Source organism: Phaenicophaeus curvirostris, chromosome 2 (assembly GCF_032191515.1).
Source record: "Phaenicophaeus curvirostris isolate KB17595 chromosome 2, BPBGC_Pcur_1.0, whole genome shotgun sequence".
Lineage (NCBI taxonomy): Eukaryota > Metazoa > Chordata > Aves > Cuculiformes > Cuculidae > Phaenicophaeus > Phaenicophaeus curvirostris.
Window position 1 is genome coordinate 31571432 of NC_091393.1, and position 26199 is coordinate 31597630.

General features: G+C 36.9%; 1 protein-coding gene across 1 annotated transcript in view; it reads right to left on the minus strand.

Annotated features, from left to right (window-relative positions):
• Nucleotides 1-26199, minus strand: part of LOC138717797 (activating signal cointegrator 1 complex subunit 3) — a 277866-nt gene that overhangs the window by 22955 nt on the left and 228712 nt on the right. The window contains exons 35-36 of the mRNA XM_069851636.1: nt 19404-19515; nt 18974-19108 (exon numbers count right to left, since the gene is read on the minus strand). Of these exons, the coding sequence (XP_069707737.1) occupies nt 18974-19108; nt 19404-19515 (247 nt within the window). The remainder of the gene's footprint in view (nt 1-18973; nt 19109-19403; nt 19516-26199) is intronic.

Genomic DNA, 26199 nt, shown 5'->3' on the forward strand with positions numbered 1-26199 from the left:
TTTCAAGTAGCAGAAAGAAGAAGGATCAGCCAAGTCACTCTAGACCAACTGGTACTCCTGAAAATATGTTTTCCCTAATTCTTCCTCAGCACATGTTTTATTTACCTCCAAAACACTCCTCTTATTTTAAACAACTTGCCTACTTAATTTCCTGTTTGTGATCACTGACTGTAAGTAAGTGAGGTTCATTTTCTTATCTGCATCATGTAGGTAATTAAAGGAAATTGAGAATGGGTAGTGAAGCTTTTATACAACTGAGAATGAAGCTGAATGGAGGGCACCGAGGTCAGCAGAGTCCATTATATTTTTATGTGAGAGGCCAGTACGTCTGCCCTGTCCTTGTTTGCTTAGCGTAGGCTGGACAGACTACTAACTGCAAATCTGTTTCTCTGATTTGCCCAGCTGTCCTTGAATAAAGACATCTTCTATTGCAAAATGTTAAATGACAGTGATTGACAACTCTGTGATGAACTCTGCTTGTAACCCCCTGCTACTATTTTCAGGTTGCACAAGAAAAGAAAGAATAAAGAAACATCCTTTGTAATCACCTCAAATGGGCCCTGCTGTTCACTCAATATTTTTTCATTTTAGTTTTCCTTTTCATTGTGAATCTCAATCTGTTCTGCAAAGGCTATAGCTTCAACTATTCCATAAAATATATAATATATAGTATTTTAGTATATTGTATCTGAATACTGTTCTTACTTCCATGGGTGAGGAAATGGATTGAACTAGGTATCAATCATTAATATTCATTCTAAAGTTAAGAAACTTAATACAAACCTTATAGTTAAACCACAAAGCACTGCTGTGCATTTCTCACTTTTCCTTTTACTTCTGTTAAATCAGGACTATCACAGACCATGTGTGAATAACGTGTTTACAAGCACCTATACAGTTAAGTGTAACTTGGAGTATACCAGGAGGCAACTAGGAATTTTAATGATCATGTGTTTAGTAGTTATGTCACATCTCTCTTTTCTACAGGTCTGTGATGGACTTTCCAAAATGTCTTCTTTTGGGCATTAGAGACTACTGCATTATTTTGAGGCTGTAAGAGTCCTCTCAAACCTATATTTCAACCTGTATGCGATGCAGGGTCATACAGGAGACAGTAACTTGCTTTGCCAGTGAGAAATGTCAAACATAGACCTGCATAAACTTGATAGTCACATTTTACAAGACCAAAGGGCTATTCTGATAATTGAATTCTGTTTCCTGCATAACATCAGACACGGAATGATCTTAGAGACCTGTCTGCAATATCGTGTTCCAGATATGTCGCTTATCATCACCCTTTATTTGAATTGTTAGAATTGTACTAAAAGTAAACAACTCATCCCATTTTAAAATGTATCTTTTGCAATTGTCTGATACTACGAGGCATTTGAGGAGCCAGGCTGAACTGAAGTTTAAGTAAGGTATCCGACATGCTGAGTACTATGTTCTGCAGTGCCCATAGGTTTAAAAACCCACAGATTTTCCTTCTTCTCAAAAAGTGTGTAAATTTTGCTGATATTACTGATTTATAGAGAAAGCTGAACTATAAACTTACACCACATGTAAACCTTCTGAAATATTTTAAATCTGAAGTAACTACATCTTGCCATATGTCTACAAGAGAATTCTTGTGGACCACAGACAGAAATGGGATCAAGGTGAGCAACTAAAGTAAACTCGAATGTTTTAAGTTAAGTTCAGTCATGGGAACAGTAAAACTTATAAAGTTAATGAGTTCTAGACTTTAAAGACCAGTTGATTAATTTGTAACAATGAGGGTCTAAACCAAACCAAAAATAGTTTCTCACATTCCACAGCTGAACCAGTAGTCTTTACTTTAGCAATGCTGTTATTGAAACTGCCTTAGCACTGCCTGCCTGCCTGTATGTTCCTTTTCTTTATATAGGTACAGTGCACCCAAACATACCATATTTTCAACTCTAATAAACCTGCAATGTCTTTTTCTCTCTTTCAAGAATCTAGCATAGAAAGAAGCAAAGGAAAAGCACTCTTAGAAAATTTGATACCAAAATTAACAGTCATTAAGCTAAAATATTAAAAAATTTAGAAGTAACTGCCAGAATAATAAAAAAAGAGGAAAAGATGAGGATAATTTTATAGCTAATACAGTAATTGTATCCTCTTTACCTGAACTATCATCTAAAATAGATAGACTTCTGGTAGTCTGCATACATGCTGAAGGACTGCAAAAATAATACATTTGTGCATAGAATGAAAAATAAAAAAATAAGATGCAATAAATAAAGGTGAGGGTTTCTTGCAACTGTTCTGCAATTAACACTAATAAAACATTATGAAGTAAATGTTGGTTGTCTGCTATCAGAATTTCAAAGGTATATCAATACGTAATTTATTTTTGCAAATGTAAACAGCATACTTCAATCTAAGTAACTGGATAGGCAACTATAAGCTCAACAACAATATTATTACATAATTGGCTTTTGTCTTTTATTTTCTTGTACAAAGTGCTAGAGAGTATTTTATTGCAACATCCTGACCTGTCACTTCCACACAGTCTATAGGAAGTAGCCGGTCTGCAGCATACTTCAATCTAAGTAACTGGATAGGCAACTATAAGCTCAACAACAATATTATTACATAATTGGCTTTTGTCTTTTATTTTCTTGTACAAAGTGCTAGGGAGTATTTTATTGCAACATCCTGACCTGTCACTTTCACACAGTCTATAGGAAGTAGCCGGTCTGCAGCCTTTAAAGCAGTCTGTTAACTGTGCTCATTTGAGCGATATCTATGTTACCCTTAGTACAGAATAGAGAGAAGTACCATGGTCAAAATAGAGAAATAAAAAGGACTTATATTTTGTGAGTAGCTAGGTAACTGGACAATAATGCCTTACAACAGATTCACAAACTCTAGATTTTTTCTTGAGGATAGTTGAAATTCTGTGCTTTTGAAACTTCTGAACCTTTGAAATGGTTTCTGTTTTTTTATATGTACATATATATATCACCATTCATGTGGTGACAAAAGTCTCATTTGACTCTGTCACTTGTGCTATAAGGAAAATAAAAAAATTGCTTAACTAAAGTTCCCAAGGTAAACTTCCTTTGCCCATGCTCTTAGCAAGAGCACAAGACCATATTGTGTAACACAATAATGACACAAATATACAAATTATGAAAATTATTTAATTAATCAACATATTTATATCATATTTTATGTTCACTTTTTCAATTGTGAGTTTGATTTATAAGGAAATACATTAAATTTACACAGATGTATCCTGGCAAGCAGCTGGAACACAATCAAGCTCAGATTTGCCTTCAGAAAACAAATAAATGTGAGAAAACAAATTTTTTGTTTTAAAAAAAAGGGAAAAGGAAAATAGCCCCAAATGACCGCATACTTAAACATTCTTTTTCAGCTCACACCAAAAAGTAAAGCAGATGGAAAAATGGAACTGGGGAAGTACTTGCTAGAATTACTGCTCTGAAAATTATATTTGTGTTATTGATTCCATTATAAACTCCTATTTTAAGGAGTTTATTGGTAGCCTGTAAATGTATATGCTTTGGTCTCAGTTTTATGGGACATAATTCAAACTTCCAAAGTTTAAAATGTTGGGGTGTTTTTTACTGTTAGATATAAAAGGTCTGGGACAATACTCCAGTTAAAGGCAGTTATAAACATATATTACTAGTTATAAGTTTCAAGAACAGACATGATGCATGTTTCCAAGATCCATATTCCTGAGAAAAAGAAAAAGGAAGTAATTTGTATCAGCTTATCAAAGCCCCCGCATAAAATGCGTATTTAGATTGGAAGCCCTCTTCTCGGCAGCAGACACTTGCACGAAGAGCTTCCTCACTCTGTTTCGCACACATGAAAACACACTTTTAAGACAAGCTTTGCAGAAGTGATGTTCCAGATTTTTAAGGCATCCTGGCGGTCCCTGCTAAGCAACAGAGCATACCAAAATTTTTAGAGATCTTACTTCTAGAGTTTTTAGAGTGGCTTACAGGATGCAAAAGAAGAAAACAAAGACTGTCAGGAGAGATTATAGTATTTACTACATGATAGTAAATTCATCACAGAGGCCATTTCTAAATATGCTCCTTGCCTTCATATACTGCATAAACATTAATCCCTGTCAACTGCATGTGTATGAGGCAGTGCAATCAAATGGCATCTGGCATATTAGAGCCAACCCTGCAGTGCAAGTTCCTTCCCCATGAGGGCTTTCCCATCCCTTCCTTCCAGGTCAGTGGCTGGCTGGGAGGAAAAGCAGAATGCAAAAGCCCTGCACCAGACCCTGTGCTGTGGGGCATGGGGGATTCAGAGCTGCAGCCCCTGGGCAGCAGAAGCGGCTATCTGTCTGGCATGGGTGCCTCCCACTGAGGACTCCACCTGCCCCAACTCTCCACTCCACCTTGGGTAACAGAAAAATCATCTTGCCACTTCTCTACTCTTGGGAGTACTCTCCAGTCTCTACCCTTGGAAAAATGACAGGAGAAAAATAGACATGCATAGGATGGAGAACAACATCCAAGGGATAAGGGCTGCCCAGTAACTTTTAAAAATAAATATTATTTTTTTAATTTCTTATCTAATTAGTGGCTAATGCATTTTTATAGATGAAAGATAAAAGACCAAACCACAACAGAGATACAGAATTCGAATTGCAAAGTTAACACAATTAACTAGGGAGAAGCAAAATAGTGAGGCTGGGCTACCTTGATCTCTGTCTCTAGATTTAAGATTTACCAGAGAGGGCAGTGGAAATTTCCAGCTGAGCAACAGAAGTTGAAGAGATAAAGTTGTAAAACTCATCAGCATGCAATTATGTAAATCTAGGAGGCTGAGGGGAGACCTCATTGCTCTCTACAACTACCTGAAAGGAGGTTGTAGAGAGGAGGGTGCTGGCCTCTTCTCCCAAGTGAAGGGGGACAGGACAAGAGGGAATGGCCTCAAGCTCTGCCAGGGGAGGTTTAGGCTGGACATTAGGAAAAAATTCTTCACAGAAAGGGTCATTGGGCATTGGAACAGGCTACCCAGGGAGGTGGTTGAGTCACCTTCCCTGGAGATGTTTAAGGCACGGGTGGACGAGGTGCTGAGGGGCATGGTTTAGTGTTTGATAGGAATGGTTGGACTCGATGATCCGGTGGGTCTCTTCCAACCTGGTTATTCTATGATTCTACGATTCTATTACTTAAAAAAAAAAAAAATTTATATCTTATCTTCCAGGATTTAAAATGGGCACATTTCAGTCACGGGACCTACAAACACAGTTTATAAGGACATACAGGTTAAAAACTCTTATAATTCTTATAAATTCTCATGATAGTTATCAGATAAATTGTATATAATTGTATTCTCAGATCTCTCACTTTAAACAGACAAGTGTTTGATTTTTGCTTTTAAATAGCTGCGTATGATAAAATCCACAAATTTGACAGTTACAGACATCATAAACAGTACAAGCTAGGGCAATGAAACAGTTGAGTGATTACTTAAAAACACCCTGAAGGGTTTAGATTTCACAAGTTCACCTCTTACTTAAAACATCCAAACTACAAACTACTGATGACATTCCCGATGACTAGGGGTCAGGAGTCTGAGAGACCTTTGCCACTGTGCACAGAGCAATAAGAGGTCAGCAATATTAGCTACCAGTAGCAGAGAGTGACCTGGCAGATCCAGGGACTCCTAAAGTACAAAGTTAAATCACAGACCTCTGCTTCAGCATGGAGTTGATAAAGAAAATGCAAGCATGCTAGCACATGTGAGAGGCAGGATTATATAAAATAACAATAATTTGATATGGGGAAAAATGTTCTTAGGAATTCTATAGTAACTTGAAAGTCAAATTCATTTTTTTTTCCTAAAGTTTCCTCAGTTTACCAGAGAAGCTACGTTTCAGTGTACAGGAAGATCCAGTGATAGATCATACAATCACTGTAATTGGTTCACTGAATGGTAAAAACATATACTTCCAGAACCATTCTGTTTCATAATAATCTCCTTTTTAAATTGCATACTTTGTTAAAACATACAAAACCAAGGAATAATTCATGATTTTAAGTCCTAGGTCTCACAAGCCATGTTTCATAAAGGTTATGATCACAATCATAATTCAGTGCTACTTTTTTGGCTAGTCCTAATAAAAACCATTCTTACAATACATTCATTTTTCCCCCAAATGTGTAGGTACTTTCATAGTATTAAGTCTGCACAGCTTGCTGTCAAGCCATAGAGGGGGCTTTAGTTCATTCTGTTTTTTAAGTTAAATTATTGATTATAAGTAAGCCTGTAACACTTACAGAGTTTAAGGAAAAATAAATGCAAAAGAAGAGTAAAGCAGGACAAAAATAAACATGCGAAACCGGTATGGCATACACATTATTCACCTACAATAAGTTACTTTGACCACAGCAAATAAATATAAATGGAATAGTACAAATTCAATTTATAAAGTGAATTATAGTGATGTGAGAGAATTATTGCATTTTATCACTTGAAATGATATATTTGAGATTTTCGCCTCTCCAAGATGCCTGACTTTTCCTATTACTTTTAATGAGAATGCTTTGAATGTGCACATTCTGAATGCATTATCATCATCCCATTTAAAAAAAATGTAATACCTAGATGGGGCATATACTGACAACTTTCTTTCCCTGTAATCTCAAGTCAGATTATAGGAATGATTTAAACATGATTGGTTTTGGTTATATTAAAACTAATTGTATTGCATTAATACAGAAAAGCTTTGCAGTGCACGAACACAGAAATACACTAACACAACGTTACACATTCAGAAGTCCGATTGTCAGGAGAAATCTAGTTCAGTTCCATGTGGACATTTGTCCATGTTTTGAAGCTGAGCTTGGCTGAATCAGCTGTCTCAACCACTGATCGCGATGATGATAGCAATAAAAATTGTAATAGCAAATCCTGGCACACAACTTTCCCCAGGAAAGCAATCAGTCATTTTCCTTCTTTGGCTTTAAGCCTTCATTAGGATCTTCCAATACAGAGCGCAGACCAGGAAGAAGTTAACAAACCTCTGCATTAAGTTAGTGATACTCTGCACAGAGACAGGAGTAAGCACCACTAAATTCTTTATGTGAAATGGGGCCCAGATATACTGTATATATTGATGGCAAATTGTAAAAAATCTGCGTGTTGAAAACCAGATTTCAGATCTGCTGACCTGTGGCAGCTCCCCTAGTGGGGAACCACAAATGCACACCACTGCACTTTTGTACTGGATTAAATTCTGGATCTAGACTACTATATGACCAGAGACAAAAGGGAATAAAAAGTTCATAGGCGTGAATACCTGTCATCATGTGGTGAAATGAGTAGCAGCCTCTGTTCAAGAGAGGCTCAAGTCCAGAATAACAGAAGAACAATATGAACTGGCAGAAACACATGGGAAACTTGGAAGGTGCCTACACACAATGTCTTTACAGCAAGCCAATGCTACTGGTCTCACTCTAAGCACTTTGAAATGAAAATAGTTTAATATAATAAAAAAAACACAACTGTAAGAGGAAGTGACAGCTGCTACAAATAAATTTAAATAAGGGTAGTTCCCTGCTGATAAAAACTGGCACATCTCCACTCCTTTCAGTTTAACTATGTGGATTAACATTGCATGATAATCTGACCCAATGTTTTGAACAACCCAAAAGCTACAAGGTAATGCAAAGATGGAAGAAACTGATAATTGCAAGGGTGGGGAAGAGGGGTCATCACAGCAAAAACCACAACAGCAAAAGGTATTTGAAATCTGTTAAACAAATGGACAATTGGGTGCACCTGATTTGAGGAAGTTCTAGCAACACGTCTGTCATGAATGACCATGGGTTTGATATAATGACCCACATGGCAAAAATGCCCTTGTACCACATATGACCTTAACAGAACACCCTGTTACCTGAACGGGATGTACTGTGCATTACTAAGGCAGATCTAACCTTCTTTGGATGGCAAGTGATAATTACTCTTGGTGACATTCATTGCACACAAATTTGTGAGAATATTGTAGACTCAGTATTCCTACACAGACTTAAATTGTGTCTTTTCTACCTGTAAAGAAAGGCAGTCATCTAAAGTACATTGTAAGAACTGTATTAAAAAGAAAAAAAGGAAAAATAACTGACAATTAAGAAAGTTGCATATATTTTGCCTCTGGTACAAAGTTTTAAGAACTTCTTTTAAAAGACAAAGAAAACAGAAATTTTCAGTACCAGATGTCTGGGAAGATCCCATTTGGATTTGAGCTACTTAAATTTGCAATCATGTATTTATACATCTAACAGAGCTTCTGTTTCCCCTAGAATCTGAAAATTAACTAGCTTTGTAGCATCTTCCTTGATCTGCCACCCGTGCCCTGAGGATTAGAGACTCCACCTGAGCTTGTTTTACAAGCATAACAGAAAAAATTAATCTCTGCTGGCAGCGATCCCACTGGGATACTGATGAATAATGATATCCCTCTCTTGCTGCCCTCTCAGTCCACTAGAAAAGCCACTCTAACCCAGCAACGTGGAAACTGCTGAAACCATTCCAGCTGTGGATTAGCAGGCAGTCAAGCATCCATCTGTTCTGTGTGAATCAAGAGAAAGTAAACATGGATTCTTATAGCTAAAGAAGCATTCAAAATTAGCATCTTATATGACCGCATATAGTAAATATTAAGACAATCATATACAAAAGAATAAAGAATCTATTATCTGCACCTCATGTTGTTTACATTTGCTTGCTGCCTTAAGTAAATGATAAAATAGTTGGAATTAATCTCATTAAACTACAGAATAGTGTGCATTCAGTGATTTAATATGTTTAAGAGAAATTTTCTTAATATCATATGCATCAGTTCTACCTAAAAATATTTTGGAAGTAGACATGCATACACATACTAAAAGCAAGCATAGTAGCATGCCTTCACCTTGACAGGAGAAGGATTTCAGAGACTTGTTGTGACAGGGATTTTAGTCATTTTCTCACCCTCTAAGGTGAGAGGAATAGACATGAGATATTTTCTCTTTATGAAAACTCTGCTGGCTTGCTAGTCTTTTCCACCGGAAGACACAAAGGAAAGGCAATGGCAAGTCAGTATATGAGCAACTCAATCAAATTGATGACATCTGATTTAACTCTTCCATGGGAAAGAGGACAATGAACTACTACAAATTAAGGAAAGCTTTACTCAAGCATCATACCAGATAAAAGTACTTAGAAAAGTGCATTATTTGATATTTTTTGCATATAATTCCAATGTTTTGCCAGGTGCCTGACCATCATTCATTAAGCTGCAGGTGAAGAAAATCTGCAACTGTTTGTTCTCTAAAAGCCATCTTAGCATGCTAAACTAAACTTATAAATACATATATTAACTTTTTCAAATGCTAAGAAAAAAGTTTTGGCTTTTTGGTAGCAAAAATCTCTCTGCAATTTCTTCTAACGTTATGGGTAGCATAAGCAAACTTAATTAACTGTGAAATAAAGCACCTCATAAAATCTAGGCAAATAATATAAGAGGCTGATTTCATAAAATTTCATTTGTGATAATGCATAACATCAACATTTAAAATAAAATTCAACCTTCTGAAGCTAGCCAGGTTCCATCAGGGAAAAAAAAAAGAAAAGAAAAGAAAAGAACGAGACAAAAAAGAATCTAAATGTAAATAGGAAAATACAAGTGTCAGGTACTTCATTAAGGACTGATCAGTAATCCTCTTATGTCCTTTTTTAACTACTGTGCTAAAGGAACAACGTAGGCTGGATACCAATCTTGTATGATTGTTTCAGGCATAGCAATCCTTATCTTGAAATACCAGTTCTGACCAGAGAACAAGCTACAAAATGCCATCTTCTTTCCTAATGGTTTTACAAGTCTGAGCAATAACTTCTTTGCTGACAGAGAAAACTATTTGTGTGCTTTTAAACAGCAGTCAGAAAGGCTGAGTTGGTGTCACTGACTGAACTGAATTCTCTGAAAACAAACTCATCAGCAATATAATGGTAATTGCTATAATTTATAGTACAATGTGTATAATTCTATCAGAAGCAAAGGTAGTAACTAGAAGACAGTGAAGACAGAAGACCTACAGGCTGTGAGGGCCTAAATTTGCCTATCGTGCTTCAATTACAAATTGGGAGGCACAAAGTAGGTAGAACTTGTACTGACTTGCTAAAGGCACATTGAGCTTGTAAGATTGCCTTCTGGGACATGAGTGTGACCATTATCAAGGTAGCATTGTATGGTGTAAAATGTTCAGCTTTACCTCAATAAAGATGCCATTTAGAACTTCAATTTTGTTTCAACAAATACAAACACTATTTCAACAAATATTTTGTATATTTTAAAACAGAGACATTATGACATCACTGCTGAAAAAAGCCATTTCATTTTCAATATGAATACTTGGCAAAGTATTGGCTTCATGGACGCAACTATGCATAGTTTGAAATCTCGCATCATGATGATGGCTACAGTTCTAACTGCCAAGTGATAAGCAAAAGATTTTTGTGCTACAACAAGCAACCAACCAACCAACCAACCAACCAACCAGTATGTGATTTGCCTGCAGCCTTAAGCTGTCAGCTAAACCAAGCCTGCTATCACTGAACTTTCTTCTAGCACATATACCAAGGACAAACATTGATTTGCCACAGATGGCAGCCAAAAAGTCACATTTTTAAGTACAAGACCAGGACAGTAATCCTATCTGCTCTAGCAGATAGAAGTATAATTGCTTCCTGGCTCATCAAAACAGTTTTCATTGGTATACTTGAGTGTTTTGTTGCTGTAACACCATCTCTGGCTCCTGTTAAAGGACCTTATTCCCTCTTTTTTTTCTGACAGAAACAGTTAGTAAAGCAGCTGTTCAAAACGAGGATATAGCCTGAGACTAATGGCTTCCACTACCACATCTATATACACTTTCACAAGTTTTTCCCTTGGATGCTATACTGCAATAAAAAAGAAAAACAAAAAAATGATACTATTTTATTTCCAAAATAACAGTTCTTGTCTTATAACCAACCTCATGGAAAATGTATGTCAGAAGCCTTTAAGATAGGTTTTATTTTGACTTTCCTGAGTATTGATTCAGTTTTTAAAATTGGCAAGTAATGACAGAAGCCGAGTAGGAAGATTGGAAAGTTGTGTGTATTGGAGGTGGAAATGTTTTATATTTTCTGGTTTTGAATGTAATTCTTTCTTATTGATGCCATAAAAATGAAAGTCTTATGTCATGCTCAGTCAGCTGCCAGTGGTGGGCATTCTCATCCTGATTTACCAACTGACTGTGTTTTCTGGAAAGGTGGGCATCATATGATGCTGTCAGACTAAAAATCAAAGCATCATTTGGAAAAAAAGAAAAATAAACAAGAACTGTGTCATGATGTTAGAAAAATATTACTACATTGAAGTACTACAGCAACATTCAAAACTGCTCCATCTACTGGGACTAGAGAAAAATTAAGACAAATTTAATGTGTGAGTATTCATGTGTGTAAGAACTCTTTCTGCTAAGTAAAGATATGTTAAATATACTGGACACAGATGATTAAGTATGCATGCTATTACAATTCTCTGTAGCATTTTGCTTTATTTCCATGAGGCTAAATACAATTTTAAAATTTAAACTATTTTATGTAACATATTGTGATACTATCTAGATGCTCCAAGTGGGAACTGAAGCATAAATGTTTTAACATATTAAAATCCGGATAATATAAGCTGTATAAAAATTAAATATATGATCCAGTAAATGCCTTAGTTTAGGATGAAATTTATGCATTGAACAGACCTAGGTATGGATTTATTGTAAAGAAAAGATTTAATGGTAAGAGGTAACAGTTTTCTCCTATTATAAGGGGTCACTAAAATACGCATAACGGCTGAGGCCTGTTCCTATTTGCAGAATGGCCATAGCAGTTATATTGTTGAGAGTGCACAATATATGTGAAATCAAGTATGTAAGTTTTTAAAGGTTAGCATGTAACATAATTGCTTTTCATTTATATAAAGTTTATGAAATGTCATTTTAAAAAAGAATAACATAATGAATACAGCCTTGTACATTTATGCCTTGAAGAAATCATAGTAGCACCTTTATTTCCTTCTAAATTAAATATAATTTCTTCTACATTAAATGTTAATATAAGATTATACTAGACAATGACTGATTTGTGAAAAGTGATCTGATTTTTTTCTGAATGGGTCATAGAGAACAAGATTTATATACTTTTGTTGACAAAAACAATGTTTCTGCCATGGCCTGCAGATAAAACATTACACAAATCAGCTCATATTAGCTTGTTCCTGGGCAAGATTTTTGTAACTCATTAATTCCCCCTTCCCTGGCATCTAACTGCAGACCAGTAGAAAAGATGATTAATCACTGAGTCAAAAACCTGTGTGGCCCCTTTATGAGAGACTGAACCAACAGCTTTAAGATAGAATCCTGCTAAGGAAATAAAGTTATTTTTTACTAAGTGTGTAAATATTCACATAGACTCAAATATTTCATTGGCTACAATACAATGAGAATTATGAGAAAATAAAGCTATAGGTTAACTGATTTACCTAGAATCTCATAGTATAAAGACCTAACAGGTAATGAAAGACAGATAAGGCATTAATAAATTTACTCTTTTATTATCTATGTATGCGGGATAAAAAACATCTGCTTCATGAACCTCTTCCTTCTGCCTTCCAAATATGCTACTCCAGCAATGCTATATTGTCTGCAAAATACTTGGTCTCATCCAAGCTAGTGCAACAAAACCATGTCAATTACCAGGTAGAAATACAAAGAAGAGGTATGTGGTTACTATTCTTAGAAGTCCATGTTTATTTTATGGAAAGTTGGATACATATGTCCCAGTATAACACAAATACCATGTTGTTCTGTCCCTAAGCTCCCTAGATAGAAAGAAGCCCATCTCATAACCAGTTTACATGTAAGACAGCAGTAGGCACAAGAAAGCTAACCAGTTCTCTCTTGCAAGTAAGATTCAAAACCAGAAACAAAGGACAGCATGCAGATAAAACAAGGGTTGAAAGACAGTAATATTCATCCCCTTAACTGTCCAGTATGAAGAGATATAACAAAATATTTGCTTTGTAAATAAGAATATTAACCAGAAGTATTGTAACATATCACCACAAATCACAGTCCCGATCAATCATCAAGACAGACCTCTTTTCCTCAAGGAGGATCAAGCGTGCTAGCTCAAGGTACTACATTTACTTTAACAAGATCTGTTGTGACTGCTGATTTAGTACAGAAAATGACAACAATAACTCCAAAGTATCCCTCACTGGTTTTTTATTCAGACGCCTGTTCGAATCTCTGCACCTAACTTCCAGAACAGAAGGAAACAGTCTTTAGGTACCTCAGGGAAATCCAGCCTGTCAGTAATAATTCATGAACACTTTCTCATCAATAATACTTAATGCAAGAAGCACCATAACTCAACAGTGATTAAGCTCATTTGGATCACTACTGTCTGAAGCACGGTTAGGAAAGTTTTAAAGAAAGCTCTATGGAAAAGCATTAAACGTTTTCTCTCAGGTCCACTAGCACAAGTCAGTAATTCTGAAAAGTAACTGATTCTGAACTTCACCCGCTAACTGCAAACTCAAGATAAATCAAACACCCCAAGCACAGATTTAGTGAGAAGAGAAGGGAAGTGTAAGGGGATTGGACCCTGCCTATTTGTATCACTTATTATTGCATACTTCCCCCATGACTGTGGGGCTGTTTCCATCTGCTCTGTTCTTGTTATAGATATTTCAGCCTCTAAACCATACTGAAAAAAATTCATTTGATCTTGCAAAACGCTGGCAGATGATCAAATGAAAAGATAAAACAAAAACCGAGAAAAGAGCAGATACTGGAAGGCCTTGACTATTAAGTGGAAACAAATCTTGCTATTGTGACTATTTTTTTGAGACCCATCAGCACTAGCAACAGGATGACTCAAAACTACTTTTTCATATGAGTTGCAAAGATTCATCAACAAATTCATTAGTGAATGATTCTGCATTCTGAACACTCCCATGGCAAAATATCAATCTGAAACTCAAAATCCCTCAATCAAACTTAGATTTAAAACCCTCAATGTGACCATAGATTTCTGAATTCTTGGAATGTAATTTTGCTTTTTTTCATGGTTTTATTTTAAACAACATTTTGCTCCTTCTCAAATTACACATTGAAAATTTGGTAAAAACTTGTATATATCCCATTTCAAACCTACAACATCAGTATTTTCTTCGTTACAATTGTACCCTTCTGCCTTCCTTATACACATCAGACAACTTGTAAATGTCTAAAGGTTTGCAGGATTATGAACAACGCCAATAGAAAAAAGACCCACATGTCACATCTACAAAACATCTACTATATTTGAGAAATGTTTTGGACATTAATCTAAATTAACACAGCACAAACCTAAAGAGTTTAAAAGTGAGTAATCAGAAACATAATCCCAATTATAATCATGTTTTAGAATGATAACAGGCCATTTTTTACTATAGCTACAGCTTTCAGTTCCAGCATCATTAAGAGATTCTTCAAATTACTTTTTAAATATCCTTTTCCCTCTGGAGTTTCACTTATATCTAATTAGACTACTTACCCCATGCCATGTAATTCCCCACTGCCAAAAGTGCTAAATGCTTCTATAAGAAGGAGGAGGGCACCAGTGGAGCAAGGCAGATGTAATGTTATTGGTTAACAATAGAGGTGTGAAGTAACTGCTGTAATTATGAAACTCATTAATTCACAGTGTTAGAGAGGAAAAAAATACCCTTGGCAAAAAGTGTTAAAATGGCATTTTTTTTTCATCGCTACATCAGACTGAAAAAACCCTTTCAATGCCAATTTACACCTTCAGCAAGACAGAATCATAATTCCGCTAGTAATTCTGAAAATCAACATCTGCATAAAAATTAAGGAAAAAATCATCAGCTATAATGGCATCAAGCTCTCAAACATTCTTCTCATTTTTCAAATTGACATGTGGTACATTTTGACCCATAAATCAAGTTTATAGTCTCAGTGCTCTTAAGACTGTAAATGGACAAAAAGAAATTTTAGAAACAATTAAAGCAAGATTAATGAATTTTGAATTTTATAATCTCTGCCCAAGACTAGGGTCCTTGGTTTCAGATACAACAGAAATATTTGCCATTTACCTTTGCAATTCATGGATGCAAACTGTTTAAATAGTTGAGGAGCCCTGAAATAAGACAGACAGCACTAGGTTCTGCTCCCATCATTCACCTTTAATATGCTGCTGACTAGCTAAGGCAGTGTCATGAAATGTCCTCCATCACTGCTAATTCTATTCTCAAACTTGTGTCCAAACTTGTCTGGAAAAAAACTCTGAAGTTTCTAGGTAGAGAAAATTTTCTCTAGAGAAAATAATAGATTTTAAAGAGACAGCAACCAGAGGCAAGCTCTTGCCTTGAATACTCAACATCATATTATCTAACTTCTGTTCACTTGTGGGTATTTATTTTTAAAATTTCAGTTATTTCATACACAGCATATACAGGAATTGTGGCTGATTACCATTTTGAATTCAGCCGAATACACTGAATTTCATCTCACATAATTTGCAACGTTTTCTGACAACAGAACAAAAGATACTACAGGGTCAGTGATAGCAATTCCCCTATTTAGGCTGCCTAACGCTTTCCATTATAAAAGATTACTGTGGCCTTTATTTCTGAGCTGTAACACTCTGAATGTTTGCAGCAGGTGATTTAAATTTATCAGAAAGAAAGACTCTGTACTAGAAAGTGGCTTTCCTAGTGTCATAAATGCTGATCAGGTTTTGTTGAGATGCAAACTGTTTCTTCTCAGAGAAATTTTGGCAGCATGTTAAAAAAAAACAACAAAAAAACATATAAATAATATAAGACAAAACTCTAGATTTTGCAGTTAATACTTGGAAATCAGAATATTAAAGATGTAGGGCCACTTGTATGATGTATATAATATAACAGTGATTGTAAGTGGGTAGAAATAAGTTTTTCTGGATAATATTCAGGCACTAATTGCATTTGAATATATGTGTACAAGTGGATTTACACCATTTTGAAAAATAGATTTTGTACGTAATACTACTTAAGCATTAAAGAGGGAAAATGGAGTAAAACCTAATTATTTTATGATAAGAATGTAATATTATCATGCTGCATTGTACACTGTGTCACTAGACTAACTGTATGAGCTGGCATTATTACAGATTATGGCCTCAGAGATCGTGATGCGGCTGGGAGAAGGCAAAATAGGCATTTTAGGAAAGAGGTCTCCCCAACTTCTTAAGCTGCTGTGAAGTGATGGCCCTGGTACAGATGGTACAGGATGTTGATATGCAGTTATTATTCTAGAATTTTAGTATCAAACATAACTTACCTAGAAAAAACCAAATATCAGACTTGTATAGATATTGAATATTATATAAGCACATGAGAAGAGAAACAGTAGTACATGGCAATTTTTATGTATGATTACATGAAACACTTTAAACATCAAAAATGATTCAGGTATATTACTCAAAACAACAAAGAATGAATCTACAGGTGAGGGAAGAAAGGCTTTTCTTAATTTTGAGATGCTTTTTCATATACTTGTGTCTTTAAGAGTTACGACTTACACACCATAGAATCATAGGGTAGTTGGGGTTGGAAGGGACCATAAAGATCATCTAGTTCCAACCCTCCTGCCATGGGCAGGGACATCCCAATACACCAGGCTGCCCAAGGCCCCATTCAATCTGGCCTTGAACATCTCCAGGGATGAGGCATCCAAAACTTCCCTGGGCAACCTGTTCCAGTGCCTCATCACTCTCATGGTGAAGAAATTCTTCCTTATGTCAAGCCTAAATCTGCCCCTCTCCAGTTTATACCCATTCCCCCTAGACCTATCACCACAAGCCTTTATGAATAGTCCCTCTCCAGCTTTCTTGTAGGCTCCTTTCAGGTACTGGAAGGTCGCTATAATATCTCCTTGAAGCCTTCTTTTCTCCAGAGTGAACAACCCCAAATTTCTCAGCCTGTCCTCATATGGGAAGTGCTCCAGCCCTCTGATCATCTTTGTAGCCTCCTCTGGACCCGTTCCAACAGTTCCATATCCTTTTTACATCGAGGAGTCCAGAACTGGACACAGTACTCCAGATGAGGTCTCACAAGGGAGGAATAGACGGGCAGAATCACCTCCCTTGATCTGCTGTCCATGCTTCCTTTGATGCAGTCCAGGATACGGTTGGCCTTCTGGGCTGCGAGCGCACGTTGCCGGCTCATGCCAAGCTTCTCATTGACCAGCACCCCCAAGTCCTTCTCTGCAGGGCAGCTCTCAATCATGTCATCCCTCATTGTGTACCGAAAACAGGGATTGCCCCGACCCAGGTGCCGGACCTTGCACTTGGCCTTGCTGAACCTCATGATGTTCTCAGAGGCCCACTTCTCCAGCCTGTCCAGGTCCCTCTGGATGACATCCCATCCTTCTGGTGTTAAAACAACTACACCGCTGGGCTTGGTGTCATTGGCAAACTTGCTGAGGGTGCACTCAATCTCACTGTCAGTATCATTGATGAAGATATTAAACAGCACCGGTCCCAGTATGGACCCCTGAAGGACACCACTTGTCACGGATCTCCATCTGGACACAAAGCCGTTGAGCACTACTCTCTGAATACGACCTCCCAACCAGTTTCTTATCTACTCACCAAATCCATATCTTTCCAATTTATAGAAAAGGATGTTGTGGGAGACCATGTCAAAGGCTTTACAGAAGTCTAGACAGATCACATCCGTTGGTTTACCCGTGTCTGCTGCTGCAGTTACCCCATCATAGAAAGCAACTAGGTTGGTCATACAGGATTTGCCCTAGGTGAAGCCGTGCTGGCTGCCATTAATCACCTCCAGGTCCTCCATGTGCTTTAGCAGAGCTTCTAGGAGGATCTGTTCCCTGATCCTCCCAGGCACAGAGGTGAGGCTGACAGGTTGGTAGTTCCCAAAGTTGTCTTTTCTACCCTTTTTAAAAATGGGCACAATGTTTATCCTTCTTCCAGTCACCAGGGACTTCTGATTGCCATGACTTTTCAAATGTCATGGAGAGAGGCTTGGCAACCACATCAGCCAATTCCCTCAGGACTCGGATACATCTCATCAGGTCCCATAGACTTGTAAATATTCAGGTTCCTCAGGTGGTCACAAACCTGATCCTTCTCTATGATGGGAGGGCGTTTACCCCCCTGGTCACCATCTTGCTGTCCCATGACCCAGGAGGGGTGAAGAGAGTGGTTATCAGTGACGACAGAGGCAAAAAAGTTGTTAAGTACCTCAGCCTTCTCCTTGTCTATTGATAAAAGGTTACTATTCCCAAGCGTCAGTGGGAGTACATTCTCTTTGACCTTCCTCTTTTGACTGATGTACCTGTAGAAGCCCATCTTGTTAGTCTTTACTTCCCTTGCCAAGTTCAGCTCCAACTGTGCCTTGGCATTCCTGACCTCATCCCTACACAACTGGGCAGCATCTCTATACACTTCCCAGGTTCCCTGTCCCTGCTTGGACTGTCTGTGCAGTTCCCTCTTCTTCTTTAGTTTAAACAGCAGGTCTTGACTCAGCCACGCTGGTCTCTTCCTTTCCCTGCCTGATTTTCTACATACGGGGACTGAGCGCTCTTGTGCTTTATTATGGAAAGCATCCTTAAATATTTTCCAGCTCTGTTCCACTCCCTTTTCCCTGAGGACCATATCCCAGGGGGTCCTCCTGAGTAACTCCTTGAAGAGCAAGCAGTCTGCTTTCCTGAAATTTAGGGTCCTGACTATACTCCTCACCTGCCCCATACCCCTCAGGACTTTGAACTCCACCAGTGAATGATCACTGCAGCCCAGGCTGCCTCCGACCCTAATGTCACTGATGAGTTTAAGTTAAGAAAATATGAGTACTTACTGTCAGAATTAAGAGCAATTCTTCAATATTGCTTTCAGGTTTCAACTGATCTTTGAACATTCCAATAGTCGGATGCTTCAAATAGTAATAGGAAGCAATGCGGCCATATGTCAGAGGTTCAATGCTGCGATTATCCTGTTAGAAAAGCAACCAAATACAATTGGTTCCTACGTGGTTCAATATAAATGGTTCCTACTAAACAGTAAAATACAGGCTTAAGCCTACTTTATACAAGAGAACAGCAAGAGTTGTTTAGCATCATAATTTAGCTGCAACCTCAGTTAGGACCAGTTTTCAATGTAAGTCTTGCAAACAGGCCCACAGACAAACTCTAACATCTCATACCAGGAGTATATATACCTATTTTTCTGTTCCCAGCTTCTAGGAGCATGTATATTACTGAAACCTGTAAGGCACAGATTAGTCTTACCTCCCCAATCTCAATGCAGTAGGAGCATTCCAAATCAAAAAGGGATTTCTCAACGAGGCTTGAGAGGTACTTATTCATAGTGTCATGGCTCACATCATCCAAGTTATAGTAACTAGATAAATTGAAAACAGATGAACTATATAAATAGTTTTTACACTCTGAAGATTTTTAACAATAATGTCTTGTAGGAAAATGCACAAAGCCCTATAATACACACACATACTTGGAACAGCAAATATCCACATTAAACAATTAAACACATAACTATTCCCTTATACCACCTAACATGAAATTCATGATTCTTAAACGGATTGTGGGAGTAACTAACATAATAGAAGCATGTACTTGTGGAAAGATGGTAATTTATCTGTCTATTAATAGAAAGACTGATATAAACAGAACTGGAGTGGCCATATTTTGATAGTTGGAAAATTTTCCTGATTATGTAAGTATGAAAGTGAACAAGTGATACTAACACAAGTAATGGTAGAGAAAGGAAGAACCCCACCAAGGGAAGTTCCTATCCTGGAATTCTGAAATAAAAAACTAGGCATATAGTGACATCTCTTGAAAAAGTAACATTACACCAATCCAAATGTTGTGTTTGTTGCTGTATTTCCATCTCAACTGATTCTCAAAATTGCTAAAAAAAGAACAGAGTATCTGTCAGTGTGGTTACTTCACATATTTATTTTCAGGAAAAATTCTTTGGGTAAATTACATGCAGTAACAATACTTAGTTATCTGTATGAAGGAAAAATATTTATAAAGTATGCCAAACCATATTGTTATGCCAGCATATCAAAAAGTTTGCACTCTTTAACTGTAGAACTTAAGCTGTATTATAAGATTCTCATTCACACAAATAATTTCAGGGAGAGCTTTTACCTAGAAAAATCAAGATAAAAATGTAGTAAGAACTTGTGGCCTAGATTCAAAAAAGGCACCAAATTCATAAAGTAATAATTAAGTTCAATAAACAGTAAAGAACAACGAGGCATGCTCAGAAAGCTTAAAAATTCTGAATCTAAACAGGCTGCAAAACAGTGTGCTAAGATTCATCTTAGCTGATTTTGCATAGTTACAGCTACAGTGAGTTAGTCTTAACTCCCTTTATTGCCAAAGGAGAGAAATGTGCACTTGCAGAATGCTATTCATCTGAAGTATTTTATATATCTGCTTTAAGATGAGGCAAAATGTAATCACGGACTAGAAAAAGAAGAGCTTTTGACAATCAGTTCAGTTGTTAGTGCTATATTTGGGCAGAAGAATCCATTCTCTGATTTAAGCTTTATTTTGTTCACTGCAATGCTATTGTTAGCACATATGAAAAGATGGAATTACGCACTTAAATACTACAAACATCCTTCCATGACTGTTTTATTAACATAATCTGATTTGCATTATTATTTTCTTAAACAGAGATTTTAACATTTATCTGTTTTGCATAGCAATAGAGTAACTGAATAAAGCCTGCATGCTAAATAGAGGTACAATCATTTCCAGATTTTTTTTCCCCGTGTTATTTATCTCCAGTTATGGAGTTAATTCTCTGATGCTTTGAATGTTCATTTACAATTGGGTAACGTTGGAGTAAAACACTACTACCATAAGAGCAACACTGAAAAAACCAGTTCTGATAGCAGTAAACAGTAAACTACATTAGACAACAACAAAGTGTATCTATATGGCAGTGGAGTATTCAAGTGTCTAGTATTTTATATGGGTTCACACTGAGATGATTTCAAATATTTATAACATAGCTAAAGGAAACAAAAGAAATATTTATATTAACTAAAAAGTTTTATATGGTTGACAGCCACAGATTATCAGCCTTATGCAAAGAAAACTTATTTGTAGCAAAAGTACTCTAATATTGTTTTCAATGCAACTTAATTTTCATAAGAATCTACTGCAGTAATACAGTAATGATTAAAATGGTCAATATTTCCATCTGCACCATTTATATGCCTGAAATCCTACCACTGAACACATTTAGATTCTGTTTATTATCAGAATTACTTTATAGCATTTTGTTTACCTTTGGAAAACAATTGAGCAAATTAAATACACAAGTTGTTTAAGGATGTGAAAGATTTCCTATTTTAAATCTCTAAAAGACTAATGAGTATTTTTCTCTAAACTGAATAAAACACTACTGAAATTATTATAACTGAAGCACTTCATTGTCACAGTATTCAGACCTTCACCCTATCACTTCATCTGTTATTTGCTGTACCACAATACTGATGATGAATATTGATAAAACAAAGGGAGAGATGTGGGCAACACAATGAAACCCTTTTTTTTGAGATTGTAATTAAATCACTAACAAAACCAGACTTTATCTCAAATAGAACAATATAAAGACAAATCTTAAATGGTTGTAATATTGAGTGAAGCAGTAACAGTGTGTTTTAACTAGTATCCGTAATGGGCTAAATGTAATTTTGAGCACACCCACAGGAGCTTCTTGGTCACTCAGCACATTTTCCCCTAATAAAAAGCAAAGCCATTCATTTAGAAAGACTATGTTAAAATCATTAGTGAAAACATTAGTATCATCACATTAGACAGTATTTTGAATGCACAGGTATAAATGCACGTTGAATTTTGCATATTGGTATGCTGCAAGTATAAAAACAGCATGGTATGTGCGTTCCTCTATGAACCTATATTACCTAACTATTTAATTACAGATAAAGAATAAAAACAATGCAGTTTCATGCTCACTGCATTGAATCATCTAGTCATTATTTTCCCTTTGCTATAAACAGACAGCCTACCTTTTTATCAGCACACCATTTCATTTATTTCACAGTGAAGCCCAGTTTCACAATAATTGACTTGTCAGAAGCTCTAATTTATGAGGCTGGGCTCCGTAAGCCTTCTCCTATATTGGACTCAACCTGCACACAAGCAGGGTTGAATATTTACAATGCTGTTAACAGGTGCTGAGTTGTTTAATGATTCTAATAGCCAGAAGCGTACTGAGAAAGCCAGCGGGATCACAATTACAGGCTGTTTGAACACAACAATTACTCGTCCCCTGAGAGGTGTGAAAGTCAAAGGCAGTTTTATCCTAACAGCATCTAGCACATGGGCTAGACAGGCTAACTTCCATTAGTAGTCCATTGGGAAAAAGCAATAACAAACTCCTAGGTATCATAAAAATTTACAAAGTATGTAAAATTTAAACAATCAAAAACTGAAGGAACTTTTTACTGTCTTTTAAAAAACATATTTTAAATCCCAAACATTGTAGAGCTTAGCAAGAACAACAAATGGTGAAACATGAACTTATTTCTCTAATCTAAGGAAGTGTGGAGTTTCATCAGCTGAGAAAGAGAGAGACGTGCAGGAACATAAAATGTAGATGAAGTTACAGAAAACATTTAGGATTTAATGTGAATGGTGGCAATCATTTCCTCTTTAGCTTATGTAAACCTGACCTAAGATCTCTCTGGGAAATTTTTCATCAGCCTTGAAATGGTCCTGCTATAACTGTCAATGCTGTGAAGTCATTTGTTACAGCACCATGTTTTTTATGTTCAGATTATACGGTAGTGATAGTGACACACATAATAAAAACTGGTGGCAGACTAGGCCAAAAATATTAAAAGAAAAAACTTGCTGGTGCCTTTTGGAACAAATGCACAAAAGAGATATACCTACAGCACTCACTTTATAGCAAGAAAGTGAGCTTTCTGAGATTTTGTAGTCCCGAAAGCAGAATTATGTTATGAACAAGTATGGGGGAAGCACAAATAGTAAAATTTGTAAATCCCCTCACTGCAGTCATCAGTTGTGCTTACTTTCACCAGCTTGTGGCCTTCAGCAGCAGCTACCTTCAAATGGTACCATGGAAAAGGTATGGAGTACATGGCACGACTTGACGGACCTTCCTAGCCAGAAAGCTACGAACCAAGGTACCAACTCACTTCTGTTGTTAAGGTATCATTGACTGACTCTGGAGCCTATGACTGGCTTGGTAAAATGCATTATAGCATGCACAAATGCTGCAGACAGTAATCTCTATCTGTGTTTTACTTGTATCACATTTTCTTGCATTCATATATTTTCTTATGCCATGTACAAGAAATAGGTACATCACTACCTTTAATCACAACCATACATTGTGGTTATTTAAGAAGATGGAAAAAAAAGAGTCCAGTTTCTCTGATATCAGCAAGGTATTCACCTCCACATCAGTACTACTAATTATAATAGTTACAGGAATGTTTGCCTCCCAAATGTTTTCCTAAGATGTTTTCACACTGGAATGACATGATGTCATCCAGAGGGACCTGGACAGGATGGACAAGTAGGGCTGTGAGAACTTCATGAGGTTCAGCAAGGCCATGTGCAAGGTCCTACACCTGGGTCGGGGCAATCCCCGTTTTCAGTACACAATGGGGAATGATGTGATTGAGAGTTGCCCTGCAGAGAAGGACTTGGGGGTGCTGGTCGATGAGAAGCTCGGCATGAGTTGGCAGTGTGCGCTCACAGCCCAGAAGGCCAACCGTATCCTGGACTGCATCAAAAGCAGCATGGCCAGCAGATCAAGGGAGGTGATTCTGCCCCTCTATTCCTCTCTTGTGAGACCTCATCTGAAGTATCGTGTCCAGTTCTGGAATCCTCAATGTAAAAAGGATATGGAACTGTTGGAACGGGTCCAGAGGAGGGCTAAAAAGATGATCTGAGGGCTGGAGCACCTTCCATATGAGGACAGGCTGCGAGAGTTGGGCTTGTTCAGCCTGGAGAAGAGAAGGCTCTGAGGAGACTTTATAGTGACCTTCCAGTACCTGAAAGGAGCCTACAAGAAAGCTGGAGAGGGACTGTTCATAAAGGCTTGTGGTGATAGGATGAGGGGGAATGGGTATAAACTGGAGAGGGGCAGATTTTAGCTTGATTTAAGGAGGAATTTCTTCACCATGAGAGTGGTGAGACACTGGAACAGGTTGCCCAGGGAAGTTTTGGATGCCTCATCCCTGGAGATGTTCAAGGCCAGGTTGGACTGGGCCTTGGGCAGCCTGGTGTATTGGGATGTCCCTGCCCATGGCAGGGCGATTGGAACTAGATGACTTTAAGGTCCCTTCCAACCCTAACTACTCTATGAGAAATTGGAGGTAACAGGCACATGTAAATTTGCTTAATTATTAACTGGGTATTTATTTTTCCTATGATATATTCCAACAGATAATTTGTACAAGTAAACCATATCCAAGAGCTGGAAGACAATTATGTGAATGTACTTTCCGAATGGGGAGTCTCTCCTAAGACTGCAGCAGACTGGGCAACAGGAGGTGGCTCAAATACTCAGCAGCCTGGGGTTTCCCAGTCTGAGGGAATCAGAAAACTTTATTAGAGCAAATAGTTTGATAAAAGTATATAATGAACTACATTCCTGTACTTTTCACATCACTGTGACCCTAATAATTTAAAAGAACAAGCTATCACTATGAAATTCACAATAATGCCTATAGCTGTTATTTATGATGTATATTTACATGCAAAAGATCTAAAGAAAGAATCCACCCTGAGAAATATCTGTCCAACAACTCAAAATATGGATACTGGTAAATCCTGCAGTGAAATATAGCTGCATCTTCAAACTTTTCCATTTTATCTGCTAATGTTAGTTAATTTAACTTTCTTCAGTAAACTCCTCTTCTGATATAATTCCAAACTAGCCCTAAAATTCTGAATAAGTGTGATTTTGTCACAGAAATACACATTATTCCATCCTGATTGGCTGATATTAGCTGTCACCTTGATACCAAAAACTATATTGGAACAGTATACAATCATGATTTGTGTTTAGATGTTTTATTCATGTTGTTAGACATGCTCAGCTAATCATACTGGGAAAAGGAAATTTAAAGTAAAATATGTGTATGATGATAAGAGCATCAGTCTGAGATAATTTAATTATAATTTACGCTACATTATTCTTCCACTCCAGAAAACTCTACAAGACTGACATTAAGTGAAAAAGAAACCCTTAATAATAATTCTCAGAATGAATGAATAAAACAGTTTTTTCAGGTCTTCACAAGGTATTTACACAGAAAACTGATTTTATACATGTGTACATAAACATATACACACACTGTCATATATATTTATAAAGACATAACCCCCTATTTTAACAGTGATGTGTGTTTTCAGAATATCTAAAAATCTTTCCAAATGAAAGCTGATTCTGCTTAACTTTACATATTTGGTAAATTTCTATTTCTTTTAATGGCACATGTACCTGGAAAATATCATAACCTGATTTACAAAAAATATTTCCCATAGCCATGTCTCTTTTGTAGAAAGTTGCAGATTATAATCTTCTGTAAGGGTAAAAGAATGACATAGACAAGTAACTTCAGCCAAGGAAAGGAGACAGACAAGCCTCCCAAAATAGCCCCTTTCAAAAAAAGGGCACTTTACTGATCTGTCTTGTATAATCTTGACTAAGTAAAGAACATATCAACTGAAGTTGTCTGTAAAAAGGGGAACATGTTGTAGAACTTCACTTAAGTAGCATAGAAACTTTGACTGAATGTGCAAATTCAAACCCCTCTACATTTAGGAATAATTACTTTGGCGAGGGAAAGGACAGGGAAGAATCTGTGGATATTAAGACTGATACACTTTGATAAACAGCTTTATTTGAACCACCCCTCTCACTTGTGCATCATCTCTCAAACAACATGGACATGGCCAGTTAGTATGCCTCTGAACAAAACTAGCACTCAGCTACTCCACTGCCTCAAATCAACAGCTTAACTATTCCTCTTACCCA